The 20,436-nt window shown below is 45.2% G+C and overlaps 1 protein-coding gene and 1 pseudogene across 1 annotated transcript in view; both read left to right on the top strand.

Moving 5' to 3' along the window:
- Window positions 1–20,436, top strand: part of PCSK2 (proprotein convertase subtilisin/kexin type 2) — a 271,902-nt gene that overhangs the window by 224,854 nt on the left and 26,612 nt on the right. Inside the window, exon 8 of the mRNA XM_036120511.2 lies at window positions 7,413–7,588. Within this exon, the coding sequence (XP_035976404.1) occupies window positions 7,413–7,588 (176 nt within the window). The remainder of the gene's footprint in view (window positions 1–7,412; window positions 7,589–20,436) is intronic.
- LOC118553481 (cytochrome c oxidase subunit NDUFA4 pseudogene) lies at window positions 19,154–19,516 on the top strand (annotated as a pseudogene).

The following is a 20,436-nucleotide window of genomic DNA, read 5'->3' as shown; positions in this document are numbered from 1 at the left end:
CCAGCCACACACAGTTTAAGCACAAGAGCCTCCTTTTCCGCTCCCTTAACCCCAGTTTTGCTCCTCTGGAACTACTCATGCTGCTGCCAACTGTTCGAGGGGCCCAGAAGTCTAGTCCCCATCGTCCTGTGCCTGTTGGAACATCCAGTGTCCTCTGGGCTTCCCCAGAACAGCGCAAGGAATTCTTTATGAGGAAGCCCTGGACTGTTACTCAGGAATTACAATAAAAGCAGAATTTCAGCCTCCTGGACCTTACACATTTAGGTGAAACATTTTGTTCCTTCTGGCTGTCAATCGCAAAAGTTGTCTGGTTTTTATAACTCTAAAGGAGCCATGCCTTTCCAGAGAATCTTTCCTTGCAGGTTTCTGAGCTAAGGGTGTCTAGAGCGCCACCTGGTGGCCAGACAAGATCATTGCTAGTCCCTCGCGGTCCTGAGGTGTTCAGTTAAGGTAGGGAGACTCCAGAGGCGGGATGGTCCAAGCCCTTCCTGCACCCTGGGTCTCTCTTCAACGTGTCCTCAAAAAAAGGCTTGAGTTGAGGTGCTGTAAAATCTTAGCCCAGGAAGAGGAAAGTGGAGATAAGATGGTAAAATGAGTCCCCTGAAGGGAAAGAAGGAAAAAAAAAATCATACAGCATCTCTTCATCTGCCTGTTAGCCTGTTGGGTCTCTCTTTTATTCACAGATTTTTTGCTCACTTTTCCACTAGGGCTCCTGTCTTTTTCTTGCTGATTTGCATGCCTTCTTCGTATGTCCTCGATCTTAGCTCCTGCTCAGTTTCAGGCAGTGCAAATATCTTCTCCCAAACTTTCACATGAGGTCATTAGTCCACCTGGATTTCACCTTTGTATGTCGTGATGGCTGGGGACCCAGTTTTATTTTTCTCCAAACGTGAACCAGGGTCCCTGATACCATCTATTCGATAATCCATCCTGTTCCTCTGATTTGTGGTGCCACCTTCATCGTATATTAAGTTCCCATACATACATGGTTAGTCACTAGGTAAATATAATTTACATAAACCCACCTAGCAGGTATAAATTAGGAAGTGTAGCCATACTCCTACTGATGGGCCTTTGTATCTGCTCTTCCCTCTGCCCAGAATACCTCCCCCATAGGCTTTACCTGGCCATACCTCTTCATCCTCTTCTCCGTTTTCCCATTGCTCCTCCAACATCACCTCCCAGACCAGCTTCCTCATCCACATGTGAGAAAGCATGCAGAGTTTTTTCCTCCCAGCACTAACTACAGTCAGCTACTGGACGTATTCTTGTGCATGGTGATTTGATCAATATCTTTCTCCCCAGGCAGACAACAGTCTCCATGAGGACAAGGGCCATGTCTCTTTTCTCTCACCTCAGCACCGAGAACAAGATCTGGGGCACAGTGGATGCCCAAACCCTATTTGCTGAGTGCCAGAAAGCAAGAAAGGAATAAAGACAAGGAAGGGCCAGTGATAAGCAGTAGAGATTAATCATTAGATGAAGAATGGATGGATGAATGGAGTCGTGAGATGAAGGGCCTAAGGATCTAAGGACCCAAAGCTCATAGAATTTCTACCAGGAAGCAAATTTATCTCCTCTTCTACCAGCACCATCTCACCTTTGCTGCTTCATCCCAATCAAATTAGTTCCAAGGAGACCTGGGCCTTCTCACACCCTCTCCCCACTTCCCTCCCTTCCCAGGGCACCACCAGGAGGAGCTGCTCCTGGGCCCATCAGTGAAAAGAGACAAGAGGCCCCTCTGCACCCACGCCTCAGGCGGCTCCAGGCTATCAAGCACCACGACCATCCATCCACCATGTATCATTCAGGTGTTACAAAAAGAGTGTATAAATTTCCAGGAGCTCATCTTTTCTACTTACTCATCAGAATCTCAAAATCTTGGGCCCCAAAATTCCTTTAGTCCAAACACCCACTGATACTTGCCTAAGGATAGCAACAAAGTAGTATTAATAATGATAATAATAATAAGTAACACATAGTTACTCTTCCAATGTGTCAAACACAATACAAAACTCTTTACCCAACCCTTTATACAATTTTCTTATACATTATTATATATAATACATATAACATATATATTATATATTAGCATCCCTTTTCTACAGAGAACAAGACTGGGGCCCCACAGCTTGTAAGCTGTAGAATAAACCTGCAGCCAGCACAGCCTGGGCCAGAAATTCTGCCCGTGGCCCCTACACTAAAATGCTTGGACAACTTCCCTTTTCCTACCCTTCTGGGATAGCCTGGATCCAGCCTGGAGCCACATACCTCCAGTGACAAGAAACTCACTCCCTTCCAACATAGTCTGTTCTACCTTTGGATATGTGTGACTTTGAGAATCTTCCTCTAAAATGAGCTCTCTCTTTGATTTCTGTTGCCTGTTGTCATGGACACAGTTGTTACCCCCTCTTTAAATGACACATGGCAGGGACAGAGGAAAGCTCCCATTAGTCTGGCTCCTGAAGAGTAAATACTCTATAACATGTAAACACATGCATTTGGCATGTCCCAAAAATCTTAGTGCCATCTTGAAGCTTTAATAACTTCAAAGATATGTATATTTGAGGTTTAACTATTTACATTCCCTTATCCACTTATTTACTTTCACGAATTTTGAAGAAAAAGATTAATTTCAGGTTTTTTTACTTTGAAAATGCCTTTATTCAGTAACTCTTTAGGAAAATAACCTAATTCTTTTCTTCCTTTTGATTTTTAAAGATTATTTATTTATTTGAGAGACAGAGAGAGAGAGAGAGAAAGAGCACATGGCGGGGGAGGGGCAGAAGGAGAAGGAGAAGCAGACTCCCTGCTGAGCAGGGAGCCCAATGAGGGGCTCGATCCCAGGACCCTGGGATCATGACCTGAGCCGAAGGCAAACGCTTAACCGACTGAGCCACCCAGGTGCCCCTGTTCCTTTTGATTTTTAAATCAGTATTTGACATCCTCAATCAAAGGGAATAAGACAAAAAATTAAAATTAAAAATGTATTGTCCAAAATTTGCAACCCCCCCAAAAAATGCACAACAAATATAAATAATGAAGCTTTCAAATGATGTTTCTTGAAGTTTGTCAGGTTTATATTTCTGAGATTATTAAAGCTCAAAACTGCACCAAGCCTTGGGAGATGCTATCTCTTACTGCCAATCCCTTCCAGCACTAAACAGTTATTGCTGGCTGCCTCCCACGTACCCAGTTCTGCTGTGGGTGGTGGGATACAGCTGTGAGGCAATCAGCAGGATTCCTGTCCTCACACAGCTTAGAGTCTAAGAGGAGACACAGACAATGAGCGAACCAGCACAATAATATCAGATCGCTGCTGTGACCAAACCAAAGCAAGATGGTAGAGAATAACCAGGCTGAGGGGACAGGTAGCACTTTGAGGGTGGAAGCACCACACCTGGGCTTCCACAGAGTTCCTCAGAGCAACCCCAGGGTGGGGCCAGGCCAGGCGGCATCGGCCTTACCTGCCTGCCTTGTTAAGTCAGAGCACCTAGATTTATGCATCGAGCTTTGGGATGGGATCTCCTTTGTTCAACGGTTCTGAAAAAGAGTTTGAAAACCATACTGTTGACCATTATCAAAATACCCCGAAATTTCGCTGCCAGCAATGAATTACCTCCACATATTTGGCCGATAGAACTCAAAACGTTTCAGTGAGTTCCCATAATGTTATCTGAATTTTAAAACAAACCAATAAAAATCGCACATTAGCACAATGATGAACATGTTTTCAGATCCTTAGGTCAGCATGAATTCATGCCTCAGCCTGCCGATTTATATTCATGAGCAAAAAAGGTGGTGATTAGCAACACTGAGGTTCATGGGCAGATGCAGCGTTTGCTGGTGTGGAGTCCAAGTTCCCCTTTTGTAACAAGAGCAGAGGTAGAAAGGATTTAACTCAAATCCCTGGGCCTTGCAGCTCTTAGAGAAGGAAGTCTCGGAGTCCCCACTGGTCAGTAGTGCGGTGATCAGGCCCTCATGGTGGGGGGATAGAAGTGTTTGATGTGCGCACTGTGTTTCCCTATGCCATTGAATCACACCAGCCAGGAGAGCATTTTACAACTGTGAACACACAGAGTCCTAGCCCCCCCCCCCCCCCCCCGGGCTTTCCTCTCTCCCTTTGCCTCTCACCTTTACTCTCTTGCCTTCCCTTGTTCTCTCTTTCTTATCTGGCTCTGTCTTTGTCTCTCTCTCTCTCTCTCCGTGCCCCGCTGTAGCTCCTACAGCATCCAGGGACAGAGGAGAGAGAAAACCCTTGGGTCACCCTGAGCCTCTGTCTTGGCTACAAATGGTGCAGTCGCTTGCGAAAATGAATACTGTATCTCATTCAATTAATGCATGCCTCATTCCTCCCGAGCTTAACAAGATTAAAGGAATGTCGGGCGCCTGGCCCCAGAATATGAATGAGAGCCTTGCTCCCATTCTGTGGCTGCCCCTGCCTCCCTGGACGCTGAAACAGTCAGAAGATTAATGCACACCAGCTCTGATGTTCTGTGCAGCACAAAGGGGGCCAGGGAGGGCAGGAAGAGGAAAAGAGACAGAGAGACAAAAGCTGCAAAGAGAGGGGGTAAAGGGCAGGGCTGGATGCACCACTCTGGCTGGATGATGAAATTCAGTGTTGCCATTGGTTGGCACGCAGGACAGTTCAGGTCTACTTTGGCAGGGTTGAATTTCTCTCACCTTCTAGCTGAAGTGGGCTGTTCAGTTCTGCTCATCTAGACAAGTTCAAGACCATTTGGGTTTTCTCCTTGCAGGCAAGTGAAAACCAGCCTCTCTGCGATGTTTCCCTACCTACAAAGTGGGCACGACTTCTGGCCAAAAGAAGCTGCACTATTTGGTTTACTCTGTGATCTGTTGAGCACTATTGTTGAATACATTTTTAAAAATAAATAAAATACAGGGAAGCCAAAAGAAAAATGTGAGGCTTTAGACTTCCTCTCTCTTATAAAATGAACCATAAAACTTAGCTTCCAGGGGCGCCTGCGTGGCTCAGTAGGTTAAGCATCTGCCTTCGGCTCAGGTCATGATCCCAGGGTCCTGGGATGGAGTCCCGCATCAGACTCTGCTCCGCGGGGAGCCTGCTTCTCCCTCTCCCTCTGCTTGCCACTCCCCCTGCTCGCTCGCTCTCTCTGTGTCAAATAAATAAATAAAATCTTTTTTAAAAACACAAAACTTAGCTTCCAGAAAGTTCAAAACAAAGATTATGCTCATTCTGTATGAACTTCTCCCCAAGGGAAAGGATGCTAACTGATTATTGGACATTTGTTGGCAAGAATGCTGGCCTGATTTATGGGTAAAGAAAACTCATAAATGGAAAATCTCAAGATGTTATTATTTGTTCTTCTGGACCTGTCATTTCTGTTAGGGAAAAAAAATCAGCTAACGTAATGATACCATACATCTATTCACCAAATACTTATCAGGCTTAAAATAATGCTGATCACCTAGGACCCAAGAAAAGAACAAAATAGACACATGCTCTGAACTCAGAGATTTTGCTGTCTAGTGATGAATGTGTTGACCAAGAAGAGTTATAAAGCAACCAAAAGCATTTATTTGGGTCTTAGGCATTGCAATCAGGGAGACACAGAGTCAACTGACATGCAAAGCGTGCTCCAAAATGCAAGCAGGGAATGTGGGCTTATACAGGCAAAAACCACAAGGTCCCATAACTTGTTTTGAAAAAATTATCATTGATACTGACAGAGTTAAAGGGAATATCTAAGGTTGGCTCTTCAGCTAACATATGCTACATTATCTCCGTTTCAGTCCAGAGTAAAAGGATGTTTTCCAAGAGGTGATTAAGGTGCAATCAATAAGTTACAACTGACAAGTCAAAAGTCCTTCCAAAAATGGAAACAGGAGATGTGCATCACCTTGCTTCTTCAGTGTCCTCCCCACCCTATTTTAGATGCGTGTCTTAGCAAGGCTTACTTTAGGTTGTAATCACCTTCCACAAATGAAACTCACAAGTAAGCAATTATACTACTAGAAGGCCCAAAGTATGGTGCTGGAAGGGGTGGGGGTGGGGGGATGCCGGGGAACTGGATCCAGAAAGACTGCTGGGGAAATGCCTCCTGAACACATAGGTTAGTCAGAGAAAGATGAGCATTGGGAGAAGGTGTATGCAGGCACAAGGAGTGGGCTATGGGACACTGAGGAGGAAGGAGAGACCCTTCAAGAGAAGACAGTTTCGTGTCAATTTCACAAGCCCTGCAAGAACCTGGCTTGTCCTTATTTAAATGGACTTGCATGCCACGTTAGAGAGTGATGCTTGTGTCCTAGTGTCCTTTGGCCATGGTAAATATAGTTAAGAGGTGTCAGGATCCAAGTTTTGACTGTGTAGAGCCCAGTCCCTTCACTTCATAACTCCCGTGGAAAGAAAGACTTGGTCAGCTGCTCTAACATTCTAGGGTCCTTACCACAAAAGAAAGTGTATGAAGCAGAGGACAATATGGCCCCCAACAGCAATGTCTGGAGAGTAGTAATAGAGGGACCAAGTGCCCATCTCATTGGCTGCTACTGCGCTAACTCTGGAGAGACTTGTTAGGGACAGTCAGACGGCGATGTGAACTATGGGTGCCCACAAGTGTGCCCCCTTGTGCATCCCCGTGTGCAGCTCAGGTTTACCCACACAATCGTGGACTGCAGCACTCCGCTCCTCTTCAATGTCCCAACAAGGAGTCACTCCTACAAGTTGTTGGAAGAGCACAAACTTTACAAAGGTGACATAGGGGAGAAAGAGGAGGGGGCTGTATCATGCACCCCATTACTAATATATTTCAGAAGGGCCCATTCTGCATTTCTGTCCTCCCCAAAGCCCCTTCTCAGCTATCATGCAACTTGGAGTCCTCTTTTCCTGACTCCCCGGATCTTTGCACTGTTCCTGCCCCTCTCTCTGCCCCCTAATCTCTAGGATTTACTCTGAAATATTTAATATCAATTTCATCCCCCCCCCACTGTCCTGACAGTGGGTTTATTTCTCCTCTGAAACTGCCCCCCCCCCGCCCCCACCCCCGTCAATACCCAATCACTGAAGGCTGAGCTTCCACTTAGAAAGACTTATCCAGGAATCTCTTCAGACCACAAAGGTGGTCTCTCTCCATTAGAAATTCTAGTCAAGTTTGCACGCGGGGGTGGGGGACAACTTCTTCAAATAGTTACATAACGAAAGGCGTGGGTGGAGTCCAAAAAGGATCGAGCGGGACGGTCTGTGAGTCCTTCTTCATCCTCTGAAGGTGGAGCCCACCCAGCCTGAGGTTGGACTCGGGATTCTGCAGCGTCCCCCAGGACACCTGGGGGCAGACCCTCCAACCATACCCAGGACCTGAGCCCTCGTCACCCACCCCCCACCCCGTGTGCAGTGCACTGGGCGACCAAAACGTGGTGTTTCCCTGCCCGCACCACAGGTATCCGGATGCTGGACCAGCCGTTCATGACGGACATCATCGAGGCCTCTTCTATCAGCCACATGCCCCAGCTGATCGACATCTACAGTGCCAGCTGGGGCCCGACGGACAACGGGAAGACTGTGGACGGGCCCCGCGAGCTCACGCTTCAGGCCATGGCCGACGGCGTCAACAAGGTAAGGGCTTGGCTGCGGACACCAGGTTCAGGACCTAGGGGCTGAAGCGGGGGGCGCTGGGGGTGGGAGGTATCCAGAGGAGGTGATGAGAATGAAGTAAGGGGCAGGGAAGGAGGCAGAGGTGGGGCTGTCACCCTGTGCTTTAGCTCAGGGCCTCCGAGAAATGGACCCCCAAACAGGGTTAGTGGGGCCATTTATTGGAGCGGACTCCTTTAAAGGGCGAAGAGGAGGGGGCAGGAGGTGGCAGGGGTGCCTTCAGACAGTGATGCTGGCTCGATCCAGGCGAAGGAGCAGGGAGGAAGGAGGGTCACCCTTCCGCCTCTGCTAGCACCCCCACTGTGCCACACCTCAGCTGGGAGCAGCCCCCAGGCAGTGGGGCCTGGGTGCGGAAGGGGCTATGAGCCATGTATGAGCCCCCGGTTTTTGAGGCTGCCCATCCCTGAGATTAGCCCAGGAATGGAGAGAGCCAAGGAAAAGAGACCAAGGCAGAGCCCCCAAAGGGAAGGTAGCCAGTGAGCGGCCCATGCTCGAGGAAAGAAGTACCCTCCCTACCATCTCAGGGCAGGGGTCATCTCCCATAAGACATGAGCTAGGCCCCGGGATCAGAGTCTTCTGGGTTCAGGTCCCATTTAGGGCACTCAATGTCTGGGTGTATCCACAAATGACTTGACCTCCCTGCGCCACTGTTTTCTGCCTGTACAGTGGTGATAATCATACATTTCTCCTGGGATCATTGTAACGTGTCAATGAGATAAATACGCCAGTGTTTGGCACTGGGAAGTGCGCCTGGAAGGGTTGGTGTTTATCCAGGTCATTATGGAAACTTGACCAATCTCCCCAAAACTTTGTGGTGTAAAGCGTAGTGTTTTACTAGGCTTGTGGATTCTGTGGGTCAAGAACTCAGACAGGGCACGGTGGGGATAGCTGGTGTCGGCTCCAAGAGTCCTGGACCTCAGGTGGAAGACTCCAGACTTGAATTGCCAGACTGTTGTGTCTTCCAGTGCCCTTAGGATGTGCCTAATTACTCACCATTGGTGCCACAACACCAACCACTCAGAGGACTTAGTCATTTTGTCTTATTTAGACTTGCCTTCAGGTGACAGTGATGCCCTTTCTGTGCTTTGAGTTTGCTTGTCTAATCAGCCGTGGACATGGGAATCACATTTCCCAAGATTACAACAATGGTGCATGGAGTAAGTCACCAGGTCCTAAGTGAGGGAAAGACAAGTATGTCAGGTGTGGTAGATGTGCACTTTTGGAAGTGCATTTTAGGAATTTTTAGAAAGTTTACCTCTTGGGTTTTGACCAATTTCAAATGGATGAAATGGTTATAGCCATGTTTGGATATATAAACTAGCACTATTATAAGTGAACTGCAAAATGCATCTGTTCTGTTTATGTTTAAGTTATTTACAGTCTATGTGAAATACACATGAACTTATTACTTATACATTTATATCACTAAAATAGGTATGTGTATAAAACATCCCAAACTCAACAGTAGCTTAGAAAGGTAAAAATATTAAAGAAAATTAGAGTGGACAACTGAAGGCTATTTTTTGTTGTTGTTTTAAAGTGTTACAAGATGCCAACATTGCGTTTTGTTTTATTTTTAACTACTGTCACTGTTAAATCCCACAACTTACTCATATTATAACTGGAACCTAAATACAGTCTCCCCAGTCCTGTTTACCCCTCAGCCCCCAGCCCCTGGTAACTCTCTATTTCTATGAGAGATCCCAGTTCTCACCTCAATCCCTGTCCCTTGTTGGCCACAGAACTTAGGACTAGTCACTTAGTTTCTCCGTGCCTCACTTTCTTCTTCAGTAAAATAGTCCCCATCAATGGTTCTCACAGTGTGGCCACTGGCCCACCCACAAGTTTGTGAGAAATGCAGAGCCTCAGCCCCATCCACCCACCTGATGTATCAGAGTCTGCATTTTAACAAGGTCGCACTCAAGTTTGAGAGGTGCTGCTCTAAATGATTTCTAGAATACATATCTCGTAAGCCTAAGATACTAAGACCACAAGATAATGTGGTTTTAAAAATCCCCCAGTGACTAGGAAAGAGCAGTAGAAGTGACTCATTTTCTGGGACGGCACTGTGCGTCCCCTTCCGGGTGGTGCCTTGAAGGGATTGATGACCAAGCCGGACACTCTGGTTTGTCTCTGAGCTGCAGGAGCAGAGGCCCGGGTGGCTCAACCTAAGGGGTTTCTTGTAGGGATGCACGAGGAAGGACTAGGGCAATGGGATGGATTCGAGCAGGACTTCATACAAGCTGGGACCAGACAAACGTTCTGGATCCAACATGGCTGCAGGACTCTGGCCACAGAGTGTGTGGGTATCCCCATGGGGCTCCCACAATCACAGGGCTTGGCTGTTGTCTCGTGCCTGTCTCTCACTGGCTTTGTGTGTCCCTCTCTGAATCCATTGTTCCTCTTCCTTGGGGCTTATGTTCATTTGCTACTTCTGCATGGACGGGACCCCATCAGCAGCCTCGTTTGTCACAACCTGTCAGGCTCTACTCCAACTGCCATCTCCCCCAGCACCCCCAAGCTTGAGGGGGAATCTTGGCCCCAAACTAGGGGAGACACTTCTCTCTCTGGTAGGTTCCAAAACTAGCAAATGTGGTTCCATTGGACAAGTTTAGAACTTGAAGGGTCAGAAGTCAGTCTGAAGGTTGCTAACAGAGCCCCTTTCTTTTCCATTCTGGTAACATCAAGTGGCAGTTGGCACCCTCGCACAGCTTTGTAGAGCTCTGAAGGAGAAGTTTCTTCTGAACTGTTGAATTCTTTCAGAAGTCTCAGTAGAAATATAACACCATATGCTTCTCCTCTGTTATGGGTGGAATTGTGTTCCCCCCCACCAAAATTCATATGTTGAAATCCTAACCCTCCCCCCATCTCAGAATGTGACCTTATCTGGAAATAGGGCCATTGCAGGTGTAATTAATTAAGACGAGGTCATTCTGGAGCAGGGTGGGCTCCTAATCTGATATGACTGGTGTCTCTATTAAAAAAGGTAATTTGGACACAGACACACAGGAACAATGGCCAGAGAACATGAAGGCAGAGATCAGGATGATGCCTCTACAAGCCAAGGAAACCCCCAGCAGCTGGGGGAGAGGCATGGGACAGATTCTCCCTCCCAGCCTTCAGAAGGAACCAACCCTGCCTACACCTTGACTTCGACCTTCCAGAACAGCTATATATACAATATACAATATATTTCTGTGGTCATACTTTGTTACAGCAGCCCTAGAAAACCATGCACCTTCCAGCGTTAGAATAGAGATTTGGCCAGACTCCAGCAGTGCAGAAACAACATGGTCACTTTTTCAGTTACCCTTGATGTCAACTGGCTCCCTCTCAGATAACTAAGATAGCTGAGCATTGATCCACTTACAACTTATTCTCACCTGGCACCTCGAGGAGCAGCCTTCCTTCACTCTCTAACATCATTCCTCAAAGGAGAGGCTTGCAACAATTCCCATGATGCCATCAGCATCAGCCCATCTGAGACAGCCACAGGGGGCCCCTGACATTTGAAAGGCACAGTACCGTTTACAGAGGGACTTACCCACAGGATCGGCAGGTGGGGGTAAGAGGTGGTGCCACCGCCCCATTTCAGTGCCTCAACCCTCTGGAGTTTTTAGGATGAAACTTTAGACACACAAACAGCTTGTTTGCTTATTGCATTGTTCACTGTGTGGCTGGAGAGAAACGGTTGCACGTCCAAGGACCCAGGACCAGGTAACAATACCCTGGGAACACTTGGCAGATGTCCTCCTTCCCCAGCAGACAGGGATTTCCACTGAGAAGCATGTTTTTGACACCCAAGGCCAAAAGAGAGACATGTAGGTGACATCTGCCCTCAGTCTGAATTTACAACGCACATGGCATTCAATGCAGCACATTCCCAAGTGGCTCCTGTCATTTTCCATGGACTTCTGAACCGTTCCCCACATCTCAAGTCCGGGTATTTCTCTCTCCTCCATCTGTAGCCTCCCCTGCTACAACTAGAAAGGCCCTTTCAAGTGTGATTGTTCTGGAAAGCATGCCAACTGTGCCAGAACTTGAAGAGAAAAATTGTTATGACTTATCTTCAGATGACAGCGTGTAAATATTTTAGAAAGTGAAGTGAGTATGATGAAAAATACATGATTTCTCATTCGACTTTCCCCCAAGCTGTGGGAATGGTTCTTTCCTTGTTTCAAGGTGACATTTTTTTGGACAGAATTGTAGAATCTCGTGCATGATGGTGTATTATACACGAGCAGAGATTTCCTCTCAGTTATCTGGTCTACTCTAAAGGGAAGCCCACCTCGGAAACGTAGCTCCACCTAAACAAGAGTCAGATAATTACCTAGTACACAAAGGTAGGTCTTACGCTTGTCTTTGAATTTTAGCATCCTGTGGGTAGGTTTTGTTTGACCGACATAGCAATGATAAAGGAAGAGGAAGAGGAAAAGAAGGCTGAAGGACCTTTCTGGGGATGTGCTGTTTGCCACAGACCCCACCACTCCCAATTGTTGACCTCTGTTTTGCACATAAACATCACCTACCCAGCTCCTTACAGATTTGAGTTTGCATTTCCTATATTTGTTCAGTAAACACTTAAGGGAGGCAGCAAGGAGCAGAGAAGAGAAAAGGAAAGGAAACTTTTTTCCCTTTATTTGTTTTTTCCTCTTTATAGTCTACATGTTGACCATACAATAAAAGCATTTCTCACATTTTATATGGGAAGAAGGTGACAGTCATAGATCCCTGAATTATGAGATATCCAATAACTGACGTCTTTCTTAGTTTGGGATCCCGTAAAAGCAGACCCTGAGACAAGGATTGAGTTCATGTAGTTGCTTTGGGAGCCAAAGGGAACACCAGTAGTGAAGGGGGAGGTATGACAGGGAAGAAAGGGGCCAGTAAAGGTTGTGTTACCAAGCCAGCTACCACTGTGAACAACTGGAGCTTAATCCCACTGGGAAACTGGAAAACCATGCAGAACACGCCCTGGAGTCATCCCTGCCAATGGCAAGGGAGCTGGGGTAAAAGTCATGGTCAACATAAATGCCACAGCACTTTTGGCCCAGGGGCAGGTGTGCAGAACAGGCTCTTGGGAGAAAGCCCTTCTACAAAGAGAGGCCTATGCTGGCATTTGGAAATGCCCAGTGCATGGAAGGTCTAAGGGATGTGGGCTTACACCCACTGCCGCCTACTACAGTCTCCAGAGTGCAGTTTGAGAAAACCTAATCTGAGGATTAGAGTCTTTGCTATCTGGGTAATAAAGGACCAGTAGGGTGATGTGTTTGCTGGTCAGAAAGACGCAGGCCTTGCAGAGACTGGTGGAGTAACAGAGCCCACGTGTTGTAGGATCACAGGGTCTGATGTTGCCCTGACAACCAGAAGGGGCATTCAGACAACACTAGAGGGCCTTAAAAGTGACAGCTGGTTCATGAACTTCTTTCCACACCTTGAGGAAGTACAGCTACCCAGGGCAACCGTGGTTCGTCTGTGGTTGGCTCTGATTTCTATACCCCAACCTCTTATTAATCATGGTTCAGGGTTGCTACTGGAAAGAGCATCTCAGGGATATTTAAAGACAAGCCAGGCACAAGCTGAGGCACAGGTGAGACAGAGCATTGATTGTTTATCAGGCAGTCCCTGCGGGATTGAGCAGGGCAGAAGCATGGATCCCAGCTCTTCGGGCTGGAATGTACGAAAGAGGGATCACTTGCAAAATGATGGCTCGAAAGGCACCTTGCAGGCAAGGGGGCAGCGGGCTGCCCAGGGAGACAGTGATGAATTGGGCATTGGTGAAGCAAAGCGTTAGTGCAGCCTGCTGGAATTTAATCAGAGCAGTGGGTCTGACATGGTGGCAGTGAGTGCCGGGGCTTCTGGCAGGCAATGGATGTCTCCTGCCAAGGAGCTCCCAGGAACACTCCCATGAGCCCTGATTTATGCTCTGAAACCAAGCAAAGGTTCACAACTGGGCAGGAGCTGCCAAAGTGTGGAGTCTGCGATTCAGTCTGAAATGATGGTTGCAGTTACAGTCCCTCCTTTCATTTGTGATAAAGAGAAATGGAAGAAAAGGCTGGTTGGTGGCTTTTGGGTGATTCCTCTCAAGTGCTGGCCAGCCTGAGGTGGGATGGCCAACCATCTTGGTTTCCCATTTTTAGCACTGAAAGTCCCACTTCCAAGGAACCCCCCAATCCGGGCAAACCGCCGACATTCGGTCACTCTCCCTGTGGCCGTGTTGGTGGTGGTGAACCCAAACCCAGAGAAAACCCCAACCAGCTTGAGGGATTGACATGAATGTAAACCCTTCACCAACTCCCGTGACATCAGAAAGGTTCATCATGGTGTGTTTGGATCCTGCTAGAAATGAGACAGCATTGCGTAAGGGTCTTCCCTCCAGAGTGTAGACGTGGCAAAACAGGTAGTAATTAGAGGTGACTACGGTAGGCGCCATTAAACGTAGCCTTGAGTGAAGGATATAATCAGAAGCCAAGGGCAATGTATCGTCCTCTGTTTGGCTTTTCTGGAGACTGTGACACCCCCAGCGCACTCTTGAACTCCCGGGGGAACCTGATGGGGACACAAGGCGGACGCTGTGGTCCTGGTGCCGTGGCATCCTGCTCACCAGCCAGCCAGCCTCTCACCGCTCCTCTGTGTGAGGACCTGCGAGGCATCGCTGGAGTGTGCTCCCCAGTGCACACACAGCCCCAGCCGTGAGGAGTTAACACCCAAGGGGCAACCGCCCAGCTGCACTGTCCTGGTGGCCAGGTCACAGGGGCTCTCCAGAGAGACTGACCCCAGCTCCCACAGGGAGAACCTGCTCATCAGCTCACACTTGGTTGGCTTTTCTCCCTTCCCCGTTTCATGTTCCCCCGCCCCTAACATATGCTTCCTGCAATCACCTCCCCCCAAATTAACTACTACTCCCTGGTCCTTATCTCAGTGTCTGGTTTTGAAGGAACATAAACTGGGGCCAACCCCTTTCTCCTATAGGTGTCGCGAGTAGCTCTCTGAAAGTAAGCCTAGCTCTTTACAGGAGGATCCATTGACCCATCGTCCCCATTGAAGGACTTTTGTGCATTACCACCACCTCCAACACTGAGTACAGAAAAGAATAGAAGTGATAAATAATGAACACATTAAATAGCTGTATGGAAATATAATTCAATCACTGATATTGTGACAGAGAGGGACTTTCTAAGCATAAAAGCAAAGGGGAAAATATTTACCAAAATAAGTAATAAATATTACTACATAAAACCTTTCAAAATTTCTGCAGGTCTGGTCATTGTTAAAGCTCAGCAATGGGTCCATGGGGATTCATTATAGTATTCACTCTACTTCTGTTGTGCTTAACATTTTTCAGATTAGAAGGTTTTTATTCATCCCCCAAAATAAAAAGCAATTCAGTAGGTGGATAAGTTGTCAAGAATAAGAATACACATTTCAGGAAAAATGAAAACAGCAGCTGCTCTAATATTATACAGATGGCTACTTGTGGCTTGGGATAAAAATTCCAGGGACTACATTACACAGATTTCTTTTAATGCTATATCTGCTAGAAGGCAAATGGAAGTGAACATGATGAATTGTATCAGTCAGGAGAGGCTACATTATGCTGTGGTAACAAAGAGCCCCCAAAGCTCAGAAGCTGCAAACCACAAAGGTTGATTTCTCATTCAGCTACACATCACCATGGCCAGTAGGGGGCTCTGCTTATCACAGTTTCTCGGGGAACAGAGCTTAAATCTGGGACATTGCTAATCACTGTGCAGAGGGAAAGAGGGTGTTCTGCAGCATCTGGAACTGACTAGTAAATGGTTCAGCCTAGAAATGACACTATGTATCAGCCACTCCCACTCAAACCTCATTCATTAACATGGTTTACAAGACCCCACCCAACCACAAAGGGATCATGGACCCAGACAGTGGACAGCTAGAAATATATGCCATATAGCACCGGTGACTACCACAATGAGCCCAGAAAAACTGCTAGGTGACTCAAAAGGTAACCAGTGATCTAGTGAGGACAAACACAACTGTCAAAGATGTTTGTGAATAGTTTGGGTAAAATTGTTCAATGAGCTATGAGTGCAGAAAGGCAGTATTTGTAAATCAGTACATTGTTTTATGTGGTAGTTAAATTATGTATTTGCAAAAAATAATAGGTTTATGCAATATAGTGGGAAATTTTCTGCAAGCCAAAATGCAATATATAAAAGAAAAGATTAAGTAAATATATATGTAATATAAATGACAGAAATTTGGCTAAGATCCTTAATATAGAAAGAGCTCTAACAAATCAATAAAAAGAAGATGAAAGAAAAAGATAGGCAAAGGATAATATCTTTGGGGCTTGGTGCTTTGCTAAACTATTCATAAAGAAACAATACAAATGATCAATAAGGTTGCAAAAAGATAAACTCTACTGGCCATGGAAAAATATATAACTCAAAACAACAAGGTACCATTTTTGCCCACCAAATTGGCAAAATTAGTTTTTAAAATGTATGATTCTAAATCTTGACCCACGAGGGTTGACTGTGGAATTCTTACACATTGTTGGTAAAAAAATAAATTGTTAACAATCTCTATAAAGAGTAGAAGCATAGGAATATGGATCAAGAATCTTCAAACATTCATTCCTTTTTACCCTAAATTCCCCCTTTTAGAAATTCTGCCTAGGGCACCTGGGTGGCTCAGTCGGTTGAGCATTAGACTCTTGGTTTTGGCTCAGGTCATGATCTTGGGGTCCTGAGATCAAGCCCCACATCAGGCTGTGTGCTCAGTGCAGAGTTTGCTGGAGATTCTTTCCCTCTCCCTCCCCTTCTGCCCTTCCCCCCACTTGCACTCGTGCATGCCAGTAGTCTCTCTCTCAAACAAATAAATAAATAAAGTCTTAAAAAAAAAAAAAGAAAAGAAATTCTGCCTAAGGAAATAAACAGAAATACAAAGATATATATAAAATTATGTTCATTTGGAACTTCGAAACTTAGAAACAGCCGTCCATGTATGTCTAAGAAAAGGAGTAAATAAATTATGGAATGGCTATTTAATAAGACTAATAAAAATTACAGCATAGAGGAATATTTAATTATAACAGGAAATGTTAATAATATAATAGCAAAAATACATTTGAAGCAGGGCCACAAAAGTGGATATATTTTATGATCTTAATTTCATTCTTAAATCTGTCTTTATACTTTGCATTTGTATATTAAACTGGCAGGAATCCACAAAATATCACCAGGGATTTTCTATTCATGGAAGATTATAAAGGATTTTTATTTTCCTCTTCAGGGTCTAGATTTCAATTATTCCATAATAAATATGATTTTTGCAATAAAAAATGCAATAACTTTTTTTTAAAAGTATGTCAATGTTGTATTAAGATGTCAACGTGACTGGAAAATAAAAAATTAGTACAACTGAGTGGTCAGGAAGAGGCAAGTTATAACAGGCTTGCCTCCCTAGTATCTGCAAGCAGGTAACACCAGTTGGGTGGGGGCCTGGTCTGGTCATTCGCCCAGATCACTACGCACTGATGAGCAGGAGGACAGGCTCGCGTTAGCCCCACGCTTCCCGAAGTGGGATTTTCATCCCCTGGGGCTGGTGATGTGCTGGGCGGGGATACATAGAGCCACAGCACCAGTCTCTGGCTAGAACTTTACTTTAGCTGACGGTAAGCAATTTGTGACATTATTTTTATATTATGAACAAAATACAAAATCTGGTGCTCACTTCGGCAGCATATATACTAAAATACAAAATCTGCATGAATTTTTAAGAAATTTGGGGAGGGGAGTGATGTCAGCATCATGACAGCGTGAGTCATTCCCTTTGTTTCTCCCCTTTAATTTACAACAAGTAGGGCATCCATAGCCCAACAGGGGTTCCTCTGCACAGCAGACCGGACTCCAGAGAGAAGCTAACATCTTTACTTCTGAAGGTGGGTGGCTTGGACCTTGTGGAGGAGGCAAAACCAAGAGAGCTGCAGCAGAATGGGGGTAGCAGCAGCAGTGGTGCCTGTAACCCCAGTGACCTTGGCAGTGGCAGTGGCCCCAGAGACGAAGGTATCCCCAGCAACCCCAGGCAGCAGCAGCCCCTGTGACCCCTGGACCCCTGGCAGCAGCCCCAGCAACCCTGGCAACCTCAGCGCTGATGATGATGCTCGTACCCAAGTAACTATGACAGCCTCAGTGACCCCTCCAGAAGAGCAGGTGGAGGGTGGAACGTGTGTGCTCCCAAATACAGCCATAAAGCTCTTAGGGAAGAAAGAGGGTGGGGGTGGGGGGCGGGAAATCTGTGCTATATCGCCACCTGCTGGAAAACAAAAGAAAGGCCTTTAATTCCCAACCTGTTGAACTGTTAAAATCAAAGTAAACCAAACTTTACCTAAATGAGAAAGGTATTCACTACTTCAAATGCGCCAGCAGAGGCACATCTCATCAAACACCATGAAAAATCACAGTAATACAGTATCACCAAAAGAAAATGACAGTTCTCCAGCAACCAATCTCCAAGTCACAGAAGATTAGGATCTAACTGATAGAGAACTCAAAGTAGCTGTTATGAAGCAATTCAGCAAGCCTCAAGAAGACTCAGAAAGGCAATTTAATGAACTCAGGAATAAAATTAACAGAAGGAGTACTTTGCCAAGAAGATTGAAATTCTGGAGCTGAAGAACTCAGTAGATGAGATGAAGAATGCATTAGAAAGTATTGAAAATAGAGCAGATCAGATGGAAGAGAGAATAGATGAGCAGGAAAATCAGAATCCAGAAACAGTTCAGGTGGAAGAAGAGAGAGAACTAAGATTTTTAAGAAGCGAAGAAACCCTACAAGAGCTATCAGACTCCACTAGGGGACCCAACATAAGAATAATGGGTATACCAGAAGGAGAAGAGAAGGAGAGGGGGACAGAAGGGTTACTTAAAGAAACAGTAGCTGAGAACTTCCCAAACCTGAGGAAAGAACTAGACAAAGCTAATAGGTCCACAAAGCTAATAGGTCACCTTACTATCTGAATGCTGGAAGACCCTCTTCAAGACATATTATCATGAAGCTGTCAAAAACTGATGATAAAGAAAGACTCTTAAAGGCAACTGGGGGGGTTTAGGGGGGAGGAAGAACATAACCTACAAAGGAACCCCCAACAGATTATCAGCAGATTTCTTCAACAGAAATTCTACAGGCCAGTGAAATGTCATATTCAAAGTATTGAAAGATAAAAATTTCCAACCGAGAATACTCTATCCATTAAATTGACCCTTCCAAATGAAGGAGAAAAGCAAATGCAAAGCTGAGGGAGTTCACCACCATGGACCTGCCTTACAAAAAAATGTTGAAAGGACCTCTTCTACCTAAAATGAAAAGACAGAAATACCCCAGATTTTTACTAAAGTGATAGAGTCAAAATTATAACCCTCTTTTAGAATAGGGTGTTAAATGATTGTAGCATAAAGTTTAAAAGAGAAAAGCATTAAAAGTAAATATAGGACGTCCATTCATCCTCAGCATAGGGATTACTTAGTGCCGGGCCTTCCACGTTTGGTTTTTTCTTCTCCTGGACAGGAGGCCTCTGTCGCAACCATGTTACGCCAGATCATCAGTCAGGCCAAGAAGCATCCGAGCTTGATCCCCCTCTTCGTATTTATTGGGGCAGGAGGTACTGGAGCAGCGCTGTATGTCTTGTGCCTGGCATTGTTCAATCCGTATGTCAGTTGGGATAGGAAGAATAACCCTGGAACAAACTGGGTCCCAATGATCAATACAAGTTATACTCAGTGAATGTAGATTACAGCAAACTGAAGAAAGAAGGTCCAGACTTCTAAATGAAATGTTTCACTATAAAGCTGCTTAGAATGAAGGTCTTCCAGAAGCCATCCGCACAATTTTCCACTTATCCAGGAAATATTTCCCCTCTAAATGCGCGAAATCATGTTAGGTTTACACTGAATAATAAATATCTGAAACTTGATATGTGTCACTATTTAATGCTGAAAATCTGCTCTGAACTTTACAACTAGGGTATAGGAAATAAACTTAGAATTTAAGGAAAAAATAAATATAGCTACTACAATTTGGCAACAAATTCACAGCATAAAAAGAGCTAACTTGTGATGACAAAAGCATAAAAGAGGAGGAGGAAAATGCCAGAACCTGTATAGTCAAATGAAGATAAGTTGTTATCAGCAGAAAAAGGACTTTTTTATCTATAAGATGTTTTATACAAACCTCGTGGGAACTACAAAACAAAATCTAGAGCAAAGACAAAACACTTAAAAAGGTGGGGCGGGGGCAGAGGAACTGAGCAAATTATCATAGAAAACCACCAACCTAAAAAGTAAATAAACTGAAGAAAAAGAAACAATGGAGAGTCAAAACAACCTGAAAACAAAAGATAAAATGGCAATAGTAAGTCCTCATATATCAATAATCACCTTAAATGTAAATGAATTGAACTCACCAATCAGAAGGAACAGAGTGTCTGAATGGATTAAAACAAAGACCCAATTGTATGCTGCCTTCAGGAGACTCTTCTCAGCTCCAAACACATACACTCAAAAGTGAAGGTGCAGAGGATGATACTCCAAGATATGGTAGCCAAAAGAAAGTGGGTGTAGACATACATACATCAGACAATATAGACTTCAAGACAAAATTGGTAACAAGGGACAAAGCGGGTCATTATATAATTATGATAAAGGAGTCAATACAGATCTTCCTCACTTATGAGAGGGTTACATCCTGATAAATCCATCACAAGTTAAAAATATAAGTTGAACCCAAAGAACAAATGATCCAATCAAGAAATGGGCAGAAGACATGAAC

The sequence above is a fragment of the Halichoerus grypus genome, chromosome 10 (genome assembly GCF_964656455.1).
Source record: "Halichoerus grypus chromosome 10, mHalGry1.hap1.1, whole genome shotgun sequence".
NCBI classification, from domain to species: Eukaryota; Metazoa; Chordata; class Mammalia; order Carnivora; family Phocidae; genus Halichoerus; species Halichoerus grypus.
Note: the sequence above shows the minus strand (reverse complement) of the source record. Positions and strands in the feature narration are given on the sequence as shown.